Genomic DNA, 14,567 nt, shown 5'->3' on the forward strand with positions numbered 1-14,567 from the left:
TGCAATTTAGGGATTTGACTGCCCATATGGAATAATGGTAACAATGGAATTCTCAATACTGTGAATTATATAAGGATGTATTTTTGTCTACTTGGTAATTAGTAACTGTTGATGAAAATGTAAATGTATTATCATTGTGAAATATATGCAGTGAGATTATTTTTTATCACTTTAATAAAAACAAATTGTCTGGTTTAAATGATTTCTTTCCTTTATTGCTTTGTTTTACAACAACAACAGTTTGGTTGATTTCAAGTAGATTCACATGAAATAGGCTTAGAGCGAGAGAAACGTGTTTTTGTACTACCATAACCAAACCAAAGAAACATATTTATACCATATTTTGGAAGGTGAAACTATCCGCAGATTTGACCTGGTGGCCACTCGGCCTCTCTCAGTTGATTTTGGAGTGTGTGCAGCAGCAGTGTTAGGCGATGTTAAGCAGAGCTGCGTGGCTGTGATGTTTTAATGGAGGGGCTGGTCCAGCAGAGGTATTCACATATGGGTCTTATGAAACAATAGGCCCACTGTGGAGGCCCACACTTTGCTACTCTGGCTGCCAGAGGTCTCTGAACGAGGCTCTTTAAATAGAAAAATATTTTTTTTTTCGTGGTGGATGGGTCTAGGGGTGCACCTCTGGTTTGATGATGTTTCCTGTCCTCAAAATAGACGTACACAGACAGTGTCTACAGTATTTGTAGACACAAGCAAGCGCCCGCCAGAGAACTTGTGTTTTCTTGACAGTCTAACACGAGGATAAATGACGAAGAACAAAAAAACGAGGTTGAAGAGAGGCTAGAATACAATATGCAAGCGCTGCAATAATTTCTGCAGCCATCTGGAAGTGTTTTACACCTTTTAGACGGTGTCGGAATGTGTGGGCTCTGCTCGTTTGTCATTTTTTGAGTGAAAAGGATTTTTCTTGCGTCTGTCGAAACACAAACACGTACAAAAGAGAAACTGGAAGGCTTTGGACTAATCGCTGGAAAGCTCTTTCCCCTTTGCGGTGCTCCACGTTTGCCAGACTGATGCTCAAAAATAACGTCAGACTTATCACAATTCTCAAAAATTAATACATCTAGTGAGGCGATGAAGACGTTTGTCTTCCCATGCTATCGCATCAACTTTTGTTTCTTTAACTTATTGGCCAAACTCCCACACCCAAAGACTAATTCAATTATAGTGATCTTATTATTCTCAGAAATAATAATTTCAAATAAATTAATTTAGTCCATGTTCAAAATGTTGCCAGCATGAAACTTTTATTAAAACCCGCACAGAATTAAGTGTTTCATGAAATCATTGCCAAAATGGCCCAGTAGAGAACATTGTATTATTAACCAAGTGTTCTTATAAAAACAAGAGAAGTTCGGCAAAGTTCACTATTATAGTACTGACTATTTTTACATATGGCTGCAATATATCTGCAGCCCTGAGGTGGCATGTCTTCTACACACCTAACGAATACAACAATATAAAAAAATTAGAAAAAATTAGAGCAGGCTAACTTCTCCTTAACAACTCAAGGAATACTGTATAAAATAATCGAGCCTAAACAATAATGAACTAGAATTTATTGTTTCACATTGTTACAAAGCTAGAATCTTGACGATTGTCACTTTAATATGACCTTGATGGATGGATGGATGGATGGATGGATGGATGGATGGATGGATGGATGGATGGATGGATGGATGGATGGATAAAGCCACCACACCTGAAAGAGATTTTCGTCTGATCTTTGCGTGACTGATTTTACCACTTTTTTACTTTTCCTCTTTTGTAGGAAACTCAAGTTGGAGAAAGAGCTGGCTGGAATGCTGTGGAGGATTCGGTGGGAGGACCTCCAGTTTGAGAGCCCCAATAAATACCACAAACGAGCTGGGAGTCGTCTCACGCTCTCACAGGTAAACCACCGCCTCATATTGTACGCCATTATTTAATTACAATTAAGGTAACAAATTAATTTAAATAGTCTGCAGGAGGTTAAAGAAACAAAGTTCCAAATCACCTAAATTGTTGTGAGGCAGACAAGCAGTATTACACCCACATACGCTCCTATTAAAGTTGGCAGAGCTGGAAATGTCATCATAATTCTCTACTTTGTATTGTCTTTTGTAACATTGTCATTGGAACAGCCTCCACTGTGCAATTAACAAGTTGCTCTTCTGGCAGTTTCTAGATAACACAACACAACATCCATTGGCTTCCTTTAACCTTCCTTGTTGTCCGTCTGTTGTTTCTCTGCCAGGAATCCAAATGGGATCACTTGACACATTCAATATTTAGTAATAGGCACAGCAAAAGCAAACAGCAGCAGTCTTTAAAGAATCAAAATCCGTTGTTTACACATTCTTGGTTGATTTGCCAGTGGGTTTATTGAAGGTGGCTGAGTTTTTTGTGGCAAACACATTGTTTGTACTTCAATCCCAGCTGTGTATTATTATGCATATGGGAATGAAATTATGTAAACATCTTTTCAGATTTGTTTTGCATAGATTGTCTCCAAGTCATCATAATGTTAAATGAGAGAGAGAATGAAGTTGTATTAAGGAAATGTGTGACATCAACAAGAAAATGGCAAAGTAATGTTCTGGGTTTGAATTATGGTGAGGGAGCTGGTCGAGTGTTTAGCCTGGTATAGCCAAAATGAACTCTATATGTTGAGATCCAAACCATTGTTGTTGTTGTTGTTTTTTTAATCCTAGAATAAAAATAATTGCCATGCAAAACTACACAGCCTAAAGCACTGCAAAATAACTATCTAAACTGCCGTCATGGTTTAAAGTGAGAGAAACTCATGGCTATAACCATCCCCTCTCTCGATTGAGAAGTCAAGTCAAGTTTATTTATATAGCCCTAAATCACAAACAAGTCTCAAAGGGCTTCACATATACAAAAAAAAAAGACAATTATTCTCAAACATCCCCTGAGCTTAAACTCCCAGGAGGGCAAGGAAAAACTAAAAAAAAAAAAACCCTATCAGGGGAAAAATGAGAAACCTGTGAGGGAGCCTAGTAAGGACAGGCAAAAAGTATCCTTCACTAAAGAAGGGTGCTCTATATAACCTTGGGCAATAAAAACTCCAAGTATAATGTAAAAAGGCAAAGTGTGGCATGCAAAATTATTCATCAACAACCAAGCTACATGTGAATTTTAAATGTATTTTCATTTTAAACTGGTGTGCTTGCATCTCTTGCAACAGTATATTTTTTGTGGTTTTGTCTGATAATCTTCCCATAATTATAGAAGCTAATTCAATTGTTAATGAAAATGGAACATTTGATTCACTGTGAGCTGTTTTGTCTATATTGTAAAATAATAGCATGTGCTTAATGATTTGGAACTCAGTATATGTCTTTTCCAGATCATACTTTCCAATGTACTCTGTGCTCCCAGTGTTTGCATTCTATCCAATTGTGAAAATGACGATGCTCAGTGTCTGCACACACTGCCTCCGCAATGCACCGTTTCACTCTGAGCACATATTTGCACAAGGCCTTGAGCTGCTGTTTTGAAGACTCCAATACACTTAAGTTTTTTATATGAATTTATTTTGCAGCTAAGTGAAGCGTCAAAAGTGGACTGAATTTAATCCTCTTTGCTCAAATTGACTCAAGGCTAACACCATTTTTTTTTTAAATCATTTTCTCCTCAGAGAGGCTCCAGCTATGGGTCCCTGATAACTGCTCATGGAAAATATCAGCTATTTGCAAAAACTGGATATTTTAAGGTAAGGCTTGGTGAGTTCTGACATTTCCAACTCTCTCTTTTGCCACCTACACATGCACATGTTTGCTGCGAAAGCTGGTGAGGAGAAAGTGTGTGTGGGCGAATTTAGGTAGTTGGTTTTACTGTGAACTGCAGAATGCGTCAGTATTGCTTTTTTTTTTTCTTTCTTTCATTTTTTCCCATCCTCTCCATCTCGTTCGACACTGCCGCCTTGCAGTCTGGACATGACAATCCACTTGTTGCTGACTATAATTTGTCATTTTATGGTGGGGGAGGTGGGGGGGAAATCGACAAACAAGTGCCTCAGTAATTAGAATGATGATTGGTGTGTGTTTGTGTTTTCATTCACTGAACAAACGCAAGCAAACAGCAATGACCAGCTCTACATTTGCTGCATTTAATCAGCGTTATAGCTCACATAAGGTCTCATTAAAGCAGACGTAAGGGGAAATGATGGTCAAGATGATTTGAAGTTGCTAATGAACACAGAGGAACCGCTAAGGTCAAAACCAATCTCTTATGGGACCCTGCTTGACCTCCAATTTGTCCATATTTCAAGAATTTTTTTTCATAGGCAATATTAGAAATAGAAAAGATCTCCTCCAGGGTCACAAAAGGTTTATTAAATGTACAGGGATTTTTTTAAGAAAAAGAACTCCTGGGTTAAAAAAATCTCAATTTAAAAATTTGTTCTGCACAAATCTTTTACGAAAATTTAATCTGTACTTTTTTTCTTTTGTTTGTTTTCATGCAGGCATATCTGCTGTAATTATAGCATTTTAAGGTTTGGTACAATTAACTAGTTTGCGTCATCAAGTGTCCTAATAAGGCACACTAAGTTACCGTCGTTGTTACTTAGTTATGTTTGTAATGATTGAGTAAATGTATGGGCTGTAATTGTACCATGTACTGTACATCTGTACTCTGACTCATAAAAAAAGGCTCCGATATTATGAGACCCGATATATCAGCCCATAAATCCCTGTTTAAGCTTACACTTAGTTAACTTGTATAAGTACCTAGCCCGAAATGCCGACTTACATGTATATTTAAGCGAATAAATGTTTTTGTCATACAAAAATCTGCTATATCGGAGTCCATACAAAAACATGATGCGGAATGCTTTGTATAGACAGATTAGTGAATAGCGGAATCTTCAATAAGTACCTTCAAAAGTATTTTTTATGCGTTTCAACGTATTTGCCAGTCAAAAATGTTTACTCCTCATTGGTATTGCCACGCTTCCGTATAAAAGTAACAACACAGTCACTCTCAACTTTGAAGACAAATAAATGACAAAGGCATGGTGAGAGGGTGCAGCTGTACCTCATGCACTGTAAATTTCAGTATGTGTTGCTCTTCAGAGGCTTTTAGAGTTTCCAAGTTACCTAGTGACTCGTTATATTTTATATATCATATATTTTATGACAAGAGTGGAGACACATAAGGCACAAACATTTATATGCTGTAGTATACTTGCCTCCCATTCATTAATAATTTGTTCAGTGGCCAACAGTGTTGGACAACTGGAGGAATCCAGGAATTCCATTCTGCAAGAAATGTTACCGACAAGAAATAGAAGCAAGCGATTGAATGCATGGGTGCTTTAGCATTATGCCATGATACGTTATATTGGAAGCATGGTCTGGTCCATTTGCTATAAATCAAAGTTTGTAGCACAGCACACAACTCGGAACAGTAATATTATACAGATGCTAGTGTTAACACAACATTTAAAGTGTGTTGCCATGGCAATAAGGTCCAACGCTTCTGAATTAGAAGCAAGTGTACCATCAAGCTGATTTGGAGGATGATATGGTTGGATATAATTAGCATATTTTTTATTATAATAGGTGGCTGGATTTCCTCTCTTCTTTATATGGACAATTTGTGTGATTGTTAGTCTTCAATTGGCAGAAATGTCATGCAATGACATCCTAATTATGTGTGCTGTCGCTATGTCTTGATTGCAGGGCAACCTGGTGGCTATCAAACATGTCAACAAGAAGAGAATCGAGCTAACCAGACAAGTTTTACTGGAACTCAAACATGTGAGTGTCGCCTTATATAAAAAGTTTACTTCATTTGATTGTTGTGCTTGATTATTGCAGAAATCTCGTTTTTAAATTGAATTATTCACACAGTCTATGCATAAATATGTTTAAGAACAAATCCAAATAAAATTATACCGGTATAAACCATTAGTCATTGGTTTGAAAAGAAACTACTTTATTCTAAACTGCGCTTTGCTCTTACCCTACATGCCTCCAAAGTCATTTAACAGAGATTAGACTAGTACAAGGTGAGCCTTTTGAAAGCCCTAAATTCATGGTTCCACCCATCAACTCTAAGCAAGAAAACCATTGCCTTGTGCTTTCAGTTTCAAGACAGCCTTGAGTCTTGAGTGCCAAACAAGCCCCCGACATAATCACTAAATGTCCTATTCCATCTATGAAATGAAAAAAACATGAAGTGATGTGATTGTACTTGTTTTCACAACAGATAAAATACATCCATAAAAGGTTATGTATGTCTCTTCAGAACACTAAAATCTGGCAACATGCAATTCCAGAAGAATTGTTTTTGTTTTTCATTGAATGTTCAGGAATGGCAGTGATGGTACAGTTGCCTTACTTGGATGCAGGTAGCGTGGGTTGAGTTCTCGCTCAATAACAGTGTGAATCTGTATGTTCCCTGTGACTGATCAGTCTGCCTTCGGCCCGACAATACAGTACCGTATTTTCCGGACTATAAGGCGCACCGGACTATAAAGCGCACCTTCAATGAATGGCCAATTTTAAAACTGTGTCCTTATATAAGGCACACCGGACTATAAGGCGCACCATTAATGTATCATGTCAGATTTTTAATCCAAATCAAATCATTCTGCTTTTTATCTTTTTTTATTTCAACTTCAGACGCACCAAATTACTTTATAGTCACAAAATAATGATCCATAGTCGTTTTGATTCATAATTCATAGTCTTCAGCAGGCCATTTATGATTGATTTTATGACACAATGCTTCGGGCCATTTTAAATTTAGGAATTTGGTCCATATATAAGGCGCACTAGACTATAAGGCACACTGTCGGATTTTGAGAAAATGTTAGGTTTTTAGGTGCGCCTTATAGTCCGGGAAATACGGTACTACACAATGCAATGTAATGCAATGCAAACCTGCTCGTTGTTGAGTATTTCTAGCATACAGACTGACATAAATGTCAAGACTTGGCATACCCCAATCTTGATGACTATATTGTGTCCTTGACACATGACAGAACATACAACAAAGTTTAGGAATTGATCCAAAACCAGCACAACAGACCTCATGAGACATCTTATATATATAACTTTACTTCTCATTATAAAACACATGGATCATAACTTAACAGGGAGAGATTCAAGGATTCACAGCCGGTTAGCAAAGATTGATTGGGGCTTCCTGGAAGTCTGCCTGGCCTCTCAGTCAGCAAGCCACATGGGAGAGGGACTGCTGTCTGAACTGGCAACTTCTCAGACCTCCCAGAGGCCCGATCGCCCGTCAAACCTCAGCTCATGAAAAAGCCAACCAGACGCCGGTGGAAACTTAACCACTTGTCTCCCAGCTTGCTCCCCCCTTCGACTCACCAGTCAGTGTTCAGCAGGGGGAATTATATAGGCCAAAGGGTAGGCTAACATCTCCCAGGCTGTAAAACAGGAGCGACCGACTCCCGAGTTTTTCTGTGAGAACGGCTGCCAGTCATAAACTTTGAGAGGTAACCTACCTGCAGAAATTACAAACACATTCAAGCTGGTTTCAGAAATATATTTGTTTAGTGCTGCTAGCCCAGAGTCATGCTAAAGGTACCAGACCTTTTCATAAAAAGTAAAATCCCATAATCAAGTATCAAAATTACTCCATAGGCAGTTTACCTTATTAATTTGTTTTTGCCTCAAACTCTTTGAAATTACAAGTCATGCGGTTTGATTGTGAACTAAATCCTCAACGGGCAGATTTAGTCTTTGAGATTCTTCTTGGCTTTGGTGCTCCTGCTTGTACATCCATCCACTCAACACGTCTTTTTTTTCCCCTCCCCGTTACACACACTGCCTCATTCATAACCACCACATTAAATTATGCACTTGCACGTTTCAGCTAGGTGCCTTGTGCAGAAGTCAGTCTCAGCATGTTGAAATAGACATTGTGCCAACTAACTGACTGCAAGTACAAGATTTAGATGAAATGCTGGCAGGGGTAATCGTAACTCTGAATATAAATGAACTGCCAGTCCTTTCCCCTTGTCCTCTGTTTCCACAGTGTTGGAGAAATGTGATGTTTGGAAAGTTACACTCTGTTTGTGTTATTTTCAGATGAGAGATGTCCAGTTTAACCATCTCACCCGCTTCATTGGAGCCTGCATAGACCCTCCCAACATCTGCATTATAACGGAGTACTGTCCCAGAGGCAGTCTGCAGGTACTGCAAATATTCTAAGAAATATGATAAGATCATATTGTATATTTACTAGAGATGCACCGATCCGATATCTGGATCGGATATCGGTCCCGATATCAACAAAATAGATGGATCGGGTATCGGAAAATACAGCCGATCTGTGAGCCGATACTTTCCTTAATCTATTGGGACGCGGGCTACGTCATACGCCAGCAGCACGTGTGCCGCATGCCACGAGAGTTTTCTAAACAAACGCAAACATGGAGCGAACGTTCGCTTCTCTTCCCCGGGTTGCTAAGCGGACGTCAAACCATGCGCGTTCGCTTCTCTTCGGGTTGCTAATGGGACGTCAAAGGCTGCGCGTTCGCTTCTCTCCCGAATGGGGGGGGGCTAATCGGATGTGAAACGCTGCGTGTTCGCTTCTCTTCCGGGGGGGGTGTTAATGGGACCTCAAACGCTTTGTGTGGCGGGCTCCATCTAGTGTGGAAACTGAGAAGCTGAGCTCAAGCTTCTTGTGCGGGCCATATTCAATTATGTTTTCAGAATTTGCTGCGGGCCAATAAAAACTGGACCGTTAGTTTGGACACCCCTAATTTAGAGCAAAGAACTGTGTAGTCTGCCTGATGCCATTGCCTTTGGTCTTTTCTGTTCCACATGTAGAGTTATGTAGCTTGTTAAGTTTGAACTGGACTGCCCCTACACCTGTCTATGGACCCCGTGGAGGCTATTTTGTGTGTTTTGGGGTGTTCTCTTGTATTGAGGGGTGCTGGTTGGCCGCTGTTACTTTTTTTCCTTTGTCTTTTAGCTTTGTTTTGCTTTGATGGCTTTTATCTTGAGCACTTTCTGCCTTTCTTTGTGGCACCGTTGTGTGGCAGCCTTATGAGAGCCTATTGAGTTGCGCTCATGCCATCTGTGTGTCTTTTGTATACCCACTCTGTGGTATGAATACGGCTGGGGCCTGAATTTCCCAACCCCTGGGGATCAATAAATATACAATCAATCAATCAATCAAGTCAACCATAATATCGGATCGGTATCGGGTATCGACCGATACGCAAAGCCACGGCATCGGTATCGGTATCGGAACTGAAAAAGTCGGATCGGTGCATCTCTAATATTTACCGTATTTTCCGGCCTATAAGGCGCACCGGACTATAAGGCGCACCTTCAATGAATGGCCAATTTTAAAACTTTATCCTTATATAAGGCGCACCGGACTATAAGGTGCACCATTAATGCATCATGTCAGATTTTTAATCCAAATCAAATCATTCTCCATTTTGTCTTTTTTATTTCAACTTCAGACGGAACAAATTACTTTATAATCATAAAATAATGATCCATAGTCTTTTTGAGTCATGATTCATAGTCTTCAGCAGGCCACTTATGATTGATTTCATGACACAATACTTCGGGCCAGTTTGAATTTAGGAATTTGGTCCATAAATAAGGCGCACCGGACTATAAGGCGCACTGTTGGTTTTTGAGAAAATTTTAGGTTTTTAGGTGCGCCTTATAGGGCGGAAAATACGGTAATCAGCCACCAGAAATACTGTACAGCACTTATCTTGGATTACAGTATATAACTTCCACAAGATGATTGGTTCTTGATTTGATGGTTTAAAAAAATATATACTCCCTGAAAGTCCATGAATGAACAGTATATAGAATAGTGAGCATACAAAGAACAAAATAAAAGTAATTTTATGTCTTCTTTTGGGTCTTGTATTGCTAAGGAACAATAGTTTGATGATTGGCTGAGGGAGTTGGGACATGTGGTGCATTGTCGAAAATCCTCTCACCGCATCCATAAAAAGTTGAATGTGAGGCGATGGGCATGATTCTTTTTATTTTTGTGCCAAATGCAGAATGGCTGAATGAAAGTATCAGTCGTGCACCTCTGTGTATAATATGAGTGGCAGTGTCAAATTTGCAAATCTGCCCAGGACCGAAAGTATATAAATGAAACTACATTTAACAGTTTTATTTGATGCTGCGAGTTGAGATAAGAAATATAGTGCAGGATTCTTCAAGGCATCGTATTTTTGGCCTGTCTACTCTATTCTATTAGCTTATTAAAATGGACAATCTGGGGAATGATGTGGCCTTATCACTCACAAACTGTTGATAAATAGTTTGTTGATGGGAGCACCTGTTATGATGTAACTGGTTGACAACTGTGTGGGATGTTACTAACTGGGCATGTCATTAGCAACTTGCGGTTTGCCACGAGGAGCCCCAAGCATATGATAGAAAGCAAGAGCTTTGGCCTAAAGGTGTTTTCCACTCCAAAAATAAGTAGCTGAAAAGATGCACAAAAAGTAGACGTATCTTTCAAAGCTTTCCGGTAATGATGAGCTTGTGTGTGTGCCTTGCAGGACATTCTGGAGAATGAGAGCATCAACCTGGACTGGATGTTCCGCTACTCTCTGATCAATGACATAGTGAAGGTACATGGGTGGGAGTGGTGAAGTCACAAAGGCATTTTCAATTGCAAAAAAAAAAAAAGATGCTTTGTGAGCCTCGGAGAAACATTGAAAACTACCTACGTTGTTGCCATGGTTTCGCATGGCTAGAGTGTAAAAGAGAGTACCGACAATATGAATTGGCACAGCATAGAATAAATATTGCCATTATACAGCATGGAGTGGGAGAGAAACAGTCATTCTAAACAGTGCATATTTCCTTCAAGCTTCATCAAATTTAATCATGGATTTACTGAAAAATATCTTTTCAAACCTCTGGAAGACAGTTACTCTTTGTTACAAGATCCGACTCTTGGAGGGGTTTATTATTGAGGTGCATGCATAATGAAGTGCTTCTGCTGAATTACTCCATACAGATGGCAGAGCCTCAAGCCTAGAGAGGGGACACCCCTAAAGCTTTGAGCATAAACGGACTCAACTCTTTCCACAAATTGTTAAGCACAAGTCCATCTTCAATGCCCTCCTCCCAGAAGAATTGACAGTAATTTCTCAGAAATTCCCACGAGATTGCGATGCCCTTGAAACATGGCTTCTTTTCAAAACCCTCAGCATACGTCCACTTGTCAAAGCTTATTGTTTCCACATGTCCACACATTTGCTGTATTTGTCCTCATTTTGAGAGGAAAAAGGAATGGAGTGCCTTGATGCATGAATGAACGCGCCTCTGCTCTGCAGGGCATGAACTATCTTCACAACAGCTATTTTGGCTGCCATGGAAATCTGAAGTCATCAAATTGTGTGGTGGACAGCCGATTTGTGTTGAAAATCACCGATTTTGGATTAGGCAGCTTTCGCTCATCCTGCGAAAATGATGACTCTCATGCTCTCTATGCGAGTAAGTTGCTTTTGTGCACATTCGATGTACAGCATTTCCAATGTACTTGCCTCCATTTTGACAGCATCTCACTTTTTAGAGAAGCTGTGGACAGCTCCAGAGCTGCTCATATATGACCAGCATCCTCCTCAGGGAACTCAAAAGGGTGATGTGTACAGTTTTGGAATCATCCTGCAGGAAATTGCCTTAAGGAATGGACCTTTCTATGTAGAAGGCATGGACCTCAGCCCAAAAGGTAAACTCTCAACGATTGTTCCTTCTATTGCGATGCAGAACTCAAAAGAATTATGTGGAAAATGTTGGTTTGTAAAGACCTCCGAAACGTATTTCAATATGATCCTGCTATGTAAGATATAGATTGTTGTTTTAAGTGTTACAAAGTGTTTGGATATTTTGAAAGGCAATTTTCTGAGCTTCGGGCAGGGCATTCCAGAGCTGAGGGGGCCCATGACCACATAAGCTCAACCACCTTTTAGTTTTGAGGTAGTAGAGGCTTGTGTGCTGTCTCACTCTGGAGCTAATTTTCAGAAATGGAGATGGAGGCTGCATGTATTAAAGCTGATTGGTAACATGATTTCAAAAAAGTATCCGTTAGAAGTGTCGTCGCAAAACTGGGCCGATGGGAGTTTGTCATCTGGTATCCGTTAAAAGTGGAGCTGCTCCCTTTTATGCAAACAGAAAAACTACTTTGGGCACTTACCACAGTTCTGAAAAGTATAGCACTTGTACGTACGTGAAGCACTTAAAGATCTTTTTGGCGTAGTTTTCTCTGCGCAGAACACAGTGCTCTCGTTTTGTTTGTATTCAACTTAAAACCATAGCCAACTATTGGTTGTCAGGTGATGACAAGGCCTCAATAGGAAATGAAAACCTTGGAAGCAATTCAAGCGCAAGTCTCAACCTTTACATAACCACAATGGATATTTAACATCGCCTTGGGGGATTTTCGTCATTGGATGACGTTTGTTGGATGTCTATTCACAGTCACGCTTGGTGGTGGTGATTGTACGAGTGCCACTAATCCATTAACAGGCAAAAGGAGCCTGCACCTTTTCCAAGGCTTGATCAAGAGGTTTAAAATAACAGCAGAATCTTAAAAGACTATAGTAGTTCTTTCCAAACACTTATAAAACCAAAGAGGAAGTTGGCGATAACGTTTTGAGTTTAATGTTTCCTAAAATACCAAATAGATTTGTTTACATTTGACTCAACTGCAGTTGTAGTACGTGCTAAAAACCTTTCCTCTTCACCTCAGAGATTGTGCAGAAGGTCAGAAATGGCCAGAAGCCATACTTTCGGCCAACAACTGATACCAGATGTCACTCCGAAGAGCTGACCATCCTGATGGAGGGCTGTTGGGCTGAGGACCCTGCGGAGCGACCAGACTTTGGTCACATCAAGATCTACATGGCCAAACTCAATAAGTAAGACAGGCATCCTGTAATTAACATGATTTTGATCTTAACTTTATTCTCAAAAACAACTCAGGTAATTGTAATACTTCTGTCTGCTCCCAAAATTTGTATATCTGTTTTAAGGCCCACGCTCCATCTAAAAAGCAGTCATACGAATCATTTTGTTTAATGATCCAAGATGATATGGTTCTCCCGAGCAGGGAGATCTGCCAAATAGAGCTATCCTGACACGGCACATGGTCTCTTTGTCAAAACTTTGTTTCACAAATGCATCTGAGGAACGGCTAATACAATGACTTTGGAAAAGGGCAAGCAGTTTCATTTACTTTTTTTATTACAAATATTTTCTTAATATAATATATGTTACTTATATATTACAAATATACAAATATTTTATATATTAAATATTTATTACAAATATAAATATTATTTTTTAGAGTCAATATTGCTATCTGAGCAAGTGCTGTGCCATTTTGCAGGTACAAAACTTGCAGAGAAAAATAATTTAGTCTAAATGTTGGCTTCTCTTTCATTTCAAACATTTCAAGGGCCACTATTGTTTAGCAGCTTTTTTTTTTTTAATTAGATTGCAGTCAGAGAGCAAGACCATATGTATTTAAACTGAAGCAGTCAAGCTATCGCCTGGGTCCTTGTTGCCAGTTCGTAGGCCTCAATCAGTAGCTGGCTATGCACTGACTGCGGCGAGAGGATTTGTTGGTGTGCTTTACAACACACAGCTGCTGCTGTTTTCTCAGAGTGCTGACACTGTGATCCAAACATTCTTTGTGGTTCATTATGCTTGACACCGACTTGGAACACTTTACCAGTAGTGTAATTCAATATAAATAGAATACATGTATAAAAAAAAAATAATTGGTACGTGGAGTAGCAAAAGATGGAATCAGTTGTTTGTGGCATTGTTTAGTTGAGAGGGGCCAAGCATATTGCAAGTGGGCCAGTGAACCCCCCCCCAGCTCTTCGAGTGTTGAAGCAGGAGCCTACCTACCTACCTACCTACCTACCTACCTACCTACCTACCTACCTACCTACCTACCTACCTACCTACCTACCAAACCAAACCAACCATCTCCTCCCTCCATCCATCCATCCATCCATCCATCCATCTATCCATCCATCCATCCATCCATCCATCCATCCATCCATCCAGTTTCTGTACCGTTGTTTTCCAATTTGAAGAAATAGTACAAATGTGTTTCGTGTGCTTTGCCACTACTATGACCTCTCTTCTATTGGCTCTGGGAAGCTGACTGATGTATAGCTTTCCATTTGGAGTGGCTTGGCGTAAGAGAGCTCTGTGTGATTGATAACCTCTGAATCACTCAAGGAAGATCTTGACAGTGGCATGGCCAGTCCTTCCTTATGTGCACAAAGCCCTTCATTACATGTCATGTCGGTTCTTCTCAGTAAGTAAATGTATGTCGTTGACGTGACGTAATGGATGCGCTGTGATATTTGGTTTGTTCATGAGCTTGGGCTTGAAGAGCCCAGTAAGAAGAGGGGTGTTTTGCACTAAATGGTTTGTTAGAGTTAGAACTCCACCAAAAGCTGACCTCTCACTGTCTCTCTCAAGTCCAACCGTGTGGATACTACTTTCTCTATATTACAAGTATGTTTAAACACTTTGTAAACAAGAACACACTCA

At 39.8% G+C, this 14,567-nt stretch overlaps 1 protein-coding gene across 1 annotated transcript in view; it reads left to right on the forward strand.

Annotated features, from left to right (window-relative positions):
• The window catches only part of npr2 (natriuretic peptide receptor 2), a 45,978-nt gene that overhangs the window by 21,690 nt on the left and 9,721 nt on the right, over positions 1-14,567 (forward strand). The window contains exons 8-15 of the mRNA XM_061293369.1: positions 1,787-1,907; positions 3,659-3,733; positions 5,706-5,783; positions 8,085-8,189; positions 10,547-10,618; positions 11,330-11,489; positions 11,569-11,724; positions 12,745-12,913. Coding sequence (XP_061149353.1) covers positions 1,787-1,907; positions 3,659-3,733; positions 5,706-5,783; positions 8,085-8,189; positions 10,547-10,618; positions 11,330-11,489; positions 11,569-11,724; positions 12,745-12,913 — 936 coding nt within the window. The remainder of the gene's footprint in view (positions 1-1,786; positions 1,908-3,658; positions 3,734-5,705; positions 5,784-8,084; positions 8,190-10,546; positions 10,619-11,329; positions 11,490-11,568; positions 11,725-12,744; positions 12,914-14,567) is intronic.

The sequence above is a fragment of the Syngnathus typhle genome, linkage group LG12, assembly GCF_033458585.1.
Source record: "Syngnathus typhle isolate RoL2023-S1 ecotype Sweden linkage group LG12, RoL_Styp_1.0, whole genome shotgun sequence".
Taxonomy (NCBI): domain Eukaryota; kingdom Metazoa; phylum Chordata; class Actinopteri; order Syngnathiformes; family Syngnathidae; genus Syngnathus; species Syngnathus typhle.